This window comes from Poromitra crassiceps (assembly GCF_964638095.1).
Source record: "Poromitra crassiceps genome assembly, contig: HAP1_SCAFFOLD_289, whole genome shotgun sequence".
In the NCBI taxonomy this organism is placed as follows: Eukaryota; Metazoa; Chordata; class Actinopteri; order Beryciformes; family Melamphaidae; genus Poromitra; species Poromitra crassiceps.
The window spans coordinates 62,501-70,000 of NW_028152111.1; the positions used below are offsets into that span (position 1 = coordinate 62,501).

The 7,500-nt window shown below is 45.0% G+C and overlaps 1 protein-coding gene across 1 annotated transcript in view; it reads left to right on the top strand.

Moving 5' to 3' along the window:
• The window catches only part of LOC310770988 (glutamate receptor ionotropic, kainate 5-like), a gene marked incomplete at both ends in the record, with an annotated part of 102,679 nt that overhangs the window by 47,188 nt on the left and 47,991 nt on the right, over positions 1 to 7,500 (top strand). Inside the window, one exon of the mRNA XM_083663681.1 lies at positions 3,675 to 3,878. Coding sequence (XP_083519807.1) covers positions 3,675 to 3,878 — 204 coding nt within the window. The remainder of the gene's footprint in view (positions 1 to 3,674; positions 3,879 to 7,500) is intronic.

The window sequence follows — 7,500 nt, forward strand, 5'->3', positions numbered from 1 at the left end:
TGTATGTATGTATGTATGTATGTATGTATGTATGTATGTATGTATGTATGTATGTATGTATGTATGTATTTATTGTAAACTGTATGGAAACATACATTGTCCCTATCAAATAAATGATAAATAAACAAATAAATATGTATTTATTTGTTTGTTTATTTGTTTGTTTGGATATAGCTGTAATATTTGAACTGAAATGTTATTAGTAATTCATTACATTACTTGTTACTGTTGAAAGTGATAGTGTTACTGTAACACATTACTAGAAGCCAGTGTTGTAGTCAAGTGACTATATCTCCAGTCCAAGTCGAGTCTCCAGTCTCCAGTGTTCAAGTCTGAGTCCGAGTCACCAAAGAAGAGTCTGAGTTGAGTCTGGAGTTACTGAACATAAGCGTGAATCAGCATGTAGGTGGAACACACGTGCCGACCCTTACATCAAATTGAATAACGTCACGGACGGTATTAGCAATCAATGGGCCCTATCTGCCGACAGGCGCTATCCCCTAATAGCGCTTGCGCACCTGTTTGTGCATGCCTTAAGGCAGGGAAGATAGCAGTCCGCCTTGCGCCATCCGCCAGGTGTTATGCCGAGTTTTGCACCCCAGCGCCGGCAGCATCCCCACCTCACGGGAGCATATTGTAATGATTTATACAGAAATGTAACTGTTTAAAAGTGATATAATTGTCTGGTAGACGTGACCTCCCTGATTTCTAAGTTAAAAAAGCCCCGAAATATGTTGGGGATGCAATTCTCGGGTGGGCATGCGGAAACGTTCACGGCACGAGTCGCAGACGGAAATTAGAGCCGTGCCAAAATCATCTGCACCCCAAAATGCCTGCGCAAACAGGAGTTGGGCGGTCTTAACTACCAGAATTATTCACAGGCGTGGCCAGGCAAGGCTGGACATTACGTCAATCAAAACCAATCAGATTCCCGTCTCACAATGGCTGTTTGCGCGAGGCATGCAATATGCTGTAATTCTCTCCATGCGTAATAGAGTGTACTCACTCGTGCGAGGACAGAGAGAGCTTATTGACAGATCGTCTGTGGTGCCAACAACCCTCCGGCTTTAAGGTAAATAACCTATGTCCATTGTCCAACAAGTTTTATCAATTAATTTCCCTCTTTGCGATGTGATAAAAGTTTCTCAGTGAGTTATAGTTGATTGCCTCACTGAGTTATCTGCTAATTCCCAATTTTAGCAGCATAATTTGATGTCTATGCGTAATGACATATCCAAAAGGAATTCTACTTTGCACTGCGCTGTGCTGCATGGAGATTACGGGTGCGCTCCCAGCACAGGGAGGTATTTGCCCGTAAGAGGTCCTTTTCAAAGCTCTTAGCGCAAAGTAATTGCTGCTGACGATAGGGTAACGCCACCTATCCCACATTTTAGTGCTGAAACGCCTGCTTTGGCATGGGGCAGCCAATGCCCAGTATAATTATCACAGGCATGCGCTTGCATTGCATTGTGCACGGTCAGGGGCGGACTGGGAAAATAATTCAGGCCGGGCATTAGATACCAAGCAGGCCAGGCCAATACGGGCTCAAAATTTGAGCCGTTTGAAGCCCAATTTGGGCCGTTTGAAGCCAGATTTGGGCCGTTTGAAGCCCAATTTGGGTCGTTTGAAGCATGATTTGGGCCATTTGAAGCCCAATTTGGGCCGTTTGAAGCCCAATTTGGGCCGTTTGAAGCCAGATTTGGGCCGTTTGAAGCCCAATTTGGGCCGTTTGAAGCCCAATTTGGGCCGAGTCCAATTTTACAATGAGATGCACCCACTTTAACCCTGAATAAAGTAATAAAACCACTAGTAAACCAGTAGGCGGCGCCTGGCCTGCTGTTTAGTGAGTGGCCTGACTGCGGGCACAAAAAAAAAAAAAAAATTGCAGGCCAGGCCAGGCCAGGCCAGGCCAGGCCACCGGGCATGCCCGACGTGCCCAATTATGCAGTCCGCGCCTGCGCACGGTGTTAAATGAGCGCAAACGCTAAATTAGCACTTTTGGGAAGATAGGGCCCATTGTCTTATCCCAAATTATTACAGACTATTACAAAAAAATAGGAAAATGGTATAGTAATATGTTTGAGAAAAGTGTGTTTGTTATGCTTTTCTGATTTTAATATCATTTGGTCTTGTCTGTAAGGGTATTTATCTGTTTTGTTGTTGTTTCCTATGTTTTGTGTGGATTGTGGACCCCAGGAAGAGTAGCTGCTCTTCTGCATCAGCTAATGGGATCCTAATCAAATCATAAAACATAGTAGGCATTCATAGCACTCATTAATATCAGATTCAGTAGGCCTGCTACCAACACCAAAGATCCGCTGAGCGTGTCGCCGAGTTACATTCAATAGAGCTACTAAAGCTATACTGCTACGATATGAACAGAAACACAATGACACAGCTGCAGAGTTGTTGAACACATCGTTATACGATCAGAATAAATACACGCCCTGGCTGTTATGCAGAGCGGGCGGTGTGACCCCCCTCCCCTCCCCTCATCTCATGTAGAGAGAACAGGACAGAGAACCACACGGCGTACTGCCCCCTCAGCACTCACAGTGAACAGGACAGAGAGAACAGGACAGAGAGAATACTATGCACTGATGGCATGGTGCTGACTCTGACGTTTCACTACTTTCACTTAGTTGCAATACATTTGCAGGGAATATATTTGGACTTTGTCATTATGGGGTAGAGTGCTCCAAATGTTAGTTGACAAAAACACAAAAAATGAATAAATTTTGTAGAAGGCGGTCAGGTGGTGTTGGAGTGTTTCTAGTCTCGCTGGCCAGCCTCCTCTCCCTTCTGTCCGAGGAGTCTGGTGCCGCAGAAACCAACACAGTCTCGCAGGAAATTGTGAAATAGCAATGTTTTGGACCAACGTTCTGAGATCTTAGGGTTAGGGTAGGGGGAGGGGTTAGAAACAGAAAATATCCGTAAACCATGCCCAAACCACGCCCTGTAGAAACGTACGTGACCATTTTACAATTTCGGAGCTGAAATTAACATAGCAACGTGCAGGAACAGGCAACTGGGATAAACCCTCCCCTGCTCTACTCTGCTCTCCCATTGGAGCGACTGTTTCGGTGGCAGCTGGATGTCCGCTCCCGGCTTATTACAAACTCTGTCATTGGCTCCGACCATGTCAATCAGAGCGGCTTCCGCTCCCTCCTCCCTGTGTGTCGCTGTAAATAGTGCCCTGCTGCCTCATTGAAAACCAACAACGCTAACTACTGTAGCTAGCAAGCTAACGGCAGAGACCTACACGCTAGCTCGTTGCTACACGCTGGAAACGGCAAGTTGGATTGTTGGAAACTATTTATGTGTGTGTTGCCTCTGACAGGAGAACCTGTATGTGTGTGTTGCCTCTGACAGGAGAACATGTATGTGTGTGTTGCCTCTGACAGGAGAACCTGTATGTGTGTGTGTTGCCTCTGACAGGAGAACCTGTATGTGTGTGTTGCCTCTGACAGGAGAACCTGTATGTGTGTGTTGCCTCTGACAGGAGAACCTGTATGTGTGTGTTGCCTCTGACAGGAGAACCTGTATGTGTGTGTGTGTTGCCTCTGACAGGAGAACCTGTATGTGTGTGTGTTGCCTCTGACAGGAGAACCTGTATGTGTGTGTGTGTTGCCTCTGACAGGAGAACCTGTATGTGTGTGTGTTGCCTCTGACAGGAGAACCCGTACGTGATGCGTAAGGCCGGCCAGGCGGGGCTCCAGGGGAACGAGCAGTACGAGGGCTTTGCTGTGGACATGCTGCGCGAGCTGGCCCACATCCTCAAGTTCTCCTTCAGGATCAAGCTGGTGGACGATGGGCTGTACGGAGCGCCTGAGCCCAACGGCAGCTGGACAGGCATGGTGGGAGAACTCATCAACAGGGTGAGTGAATAGGAACCGAGTAGAATCAAATAGAATATGATCCTATAATAAGAATGTGAAGTGTCTGTGTGTAAACCAGTGGGCATTTCAGCCTGCCTATTTTTGACGCCTATGCGGAAATTGCATTCCTTCAAATGGCCAGTGGGGGTCGCAGCTTGTGTAGCACTCCCGGGAACATCACCATTCAACTATATGGGAAACGAGCCAACTTCTCTCTCGGTCTATGTATTAAATAAACACTTTCCAAATTAGTGTATGGTCTGAAAAAACAATTTCAAGTCTTTTTCATGCTCTAACGCGCTCCGTTTTCCAAATGATAGCCCCATTTCGAGGAAAATTGACGACAAACATCGGATAATAAGAACAGTAATATTTCCGACCGGTAGAGGCAGCAATGTGCCGCAAGGCATCAGGTACAAAATTATCAGAAAATAGCGTTACTTTATGATATTTTAATAATGTTAGTAGACACACGTAACTATATAGATACCATACATCTAACGTCAATAACATGGCGGAGCATTTAACGTTATTTATACCGTTAGATAAAGCCTTAAGCCTTCTCTGTATTCAGACATTCAGACCATTGGATTCAGCACAGAAACCGGAGTACGTTATAAGGTTTTAAATAGAGTCACGTTATAAACAACTAACCAACGCTGGGGGTCCGTATGGAAACAGTGTTACTCGAAATGGTTAAAAGTTAAATCAATTTGGTCATTCAGTGCCGTTTTACTGCAATGTAAAGTAAGTAGCGTTAGCGGCTACATTAGCCAAAGTAGCTGACTACCCATAATGCATTACGGCGATAAGGGAGACAGAGCAAATTCGGAAACTCCCCCGGCAGCCGCCCCCTCCCCTCGTACTTCCGTGTAGCATTCATTCATTCAACCAATCAAACGAAATCAAACAATATCCGGAAGTGAGCTTCATTTTGCTGTGTCAAAGTCAATGAGCTATGTATCCATTTATATATAGGTCAATGGTGTAAACAGACCTAATGGAGACAGACTTTTGAATTAGGCCCGACTAAATGGCCAAAAATGGCTAATTAGTGATCAAAATGCGTCAACACAGGTTCAGCACCATGGAGAGCCTTCTTATTCGTTAACGACTGATGGAGCTCACCTGAGTAGGAGCACAGCTGAGCTGAGTTGGAATCAGCCTGGGAAGTGGACTATGATGAAAACCCTCTGGGGAGAGAGAGGAGAGGCTGCATTGCCAACTCTGTGAGCGAGGCGTGACGAATAGAATAGAATAGAGGTGAAGTGAACTGAGATAGTGAGGACTGACATAGATTAAAAATAATAATAAAATAGTGAACTGTTAGACCAGAACAATCACACACACACACACACACGCGCGCACGCACGCACCGGACGCACACAGGCACATACGCGCGCGCGCGCGAGCACACACACACACTCTATCTCTCTCTCTCTCTCTCTCTCTCTCTCTCTCTCAATTCAATTCAAAAGGGCTTTATTGGCATGAGAAACATACGTATACATTGCCAAAGCAAGTGTAAAATGAAAACAAAAGCAAAAATGTGCTTACAGTTAAAGAGATAGTAGAATAAAGATGTGTAACATTGCACTCTAATATAATATACATAAGTTAGCTTAAGAGTATGCTTACAATGAAATATATACTAAGGAGCTGTGTAAACAGCTATGTAACATTGCAATCAGATAATATACGTTAGCGTAGTTAACTTAAGCATGGGCATAGAATAAAAGATCTCTAAAGTGTGTAAACAGCTGTACATAAGAGTATAAACATGAACTTAAAAGGTGCAATGAGAAAATTGTGCTTGATGGTTGTTGAACGAAATATAAGTAGGGTATAGATGAATGAAAATACAAAGTAGACACTGTAGTTCAAAATGATATATACAAATACAAATAAACTTGGAACTTGTGTCAACAGTGATTTTGTTCTTATTAGAGGTATTTAAAGCTATACAGCAGGAGCAGGAGGCAGACCCGGGGCCTATCCTGCTCTGGGTTGAGGGTGGTTATGTTCCATTATCTTCCATCCTTTTCTTGTCACAGCAGTTCACAAATCGTGCTGCTGTGTTTGCACACTGTGGTACTTCCCGCAGCAGATATGGAAGTTTTTTGTTGTCCGTCATGGTTTCAAAGTCTTTTTGGATGTTTGTAATCTGAGGGAAGTATGTGTCTCTGATGTCTTCGTACAGTTGGCAGGTGGTTAGGAAGTGCAGCTCTGTTTCCACCTCCTTTTGTGTGCAGTGGGTGCACAGTCTGTCCTCTCTTGGGAGCCAGGTCTGCCTGTGGCGGCCTCTCTCGATGGCCAGGTTGTGCTCACTGCGTCTGTACATAGTTTTTTCCTCCAAGGATTTCTTCAGTTTTGGGTCAGTTACAGTGCTCAGGTATTCTGCCACTGTATACTCTCTGTTTAGGGCCAAATAGCATTCCAATCTGCTCTGGTTTTTGTGTTGATTCTTTCCAATGTGTCAGATAGTTGTCTTTTTGTGTCCTTATCATTTGGTTGAGTCTAATGGGGTTTCTGCCTGGTGGCTCTCCTTGTGTTTGTGGGCAGAGTCCCTGAACCAGCTGGCTAAGGGGGCATCTCTCCACAGTCTCTCTGTGGGTGAGGGCTTTGTTATGGAGCGAATCAGGAGCACTTTCTTTTAGATGATAGTAAAATTTAGACGCTCTCTTCTGAATCTTGATAACTAGTGGGTATCGTCCTAATTCTGCTCTGCATGCGTTGTTTGGTGTTTTCCGTTGGACGCGGAGAATGGTTTTGCAGAATTCTGCATGCAGAGTCTCAATTTGGTGTTTGTCCCATTTTGTAAAGTCTTGGTTGGCAAGTGGACCCCAGACTTCACAACCATAAAGGGAAATGGGTTCTATAACGGAGTCCAATATTTTGAGCCAGATTTGAATTGGGATGTCTAACTTTATGTTTCTTCTGATGGCATAAAAAGCCCTTCTTGCCTTGTCTCTCAGGTCGTTCACAGCTTTGTTGAAGTTACCTGTGGTGCTGATGTTTAGTCCGAGGTAGGTGTAGTTTTTTGTATGTTCTAGGGCAATCGTGTCTAGATAGAATTTATATTTGTGGTGCTGGAGGCTGGGTCCTTTTTGGAATATCATAATTTTTGTCTTGGTTAGGTTCACTGTCAAGGCCCACGTCTGGGAAAATGTGTGTAGAAGGTCAAGGTGCTGTTGTAGCCCTTCTTTGGTTGGAGATAGCAGCACCAGATCGTGTGCAAACAGCAGACTTCTGTGTCTACTAGGGTGATGCAGACTGTTCTAATGTTTTCGCTAGTTCAAAGTAAAGGTAATCTCACTGATTGTCACACAATGTGTGAAATTTGTTCTCCGCATTTGACCCATCCCCTGGGGGAGCGGTGAGCAGCAGCGTGCGCCGCGCTCGGGAATCATTTGGTGATCTAACCCCCCAATTCCAACCCTTTGATGCTGAGTGCCAAGCAGGGAGGCAAATGGGTCCCATTTTTATAGTCTTTGGTATGACTCGGCCGGGGATCGAACTCACAACCTCCCAGTCTCAGGGCGGACACTCAGACCACAAGGCCACTGAGCTGGCTATACATTGATGTATATGTTGAAGAGGGTCGGACTCAAGCTGCAGCCCT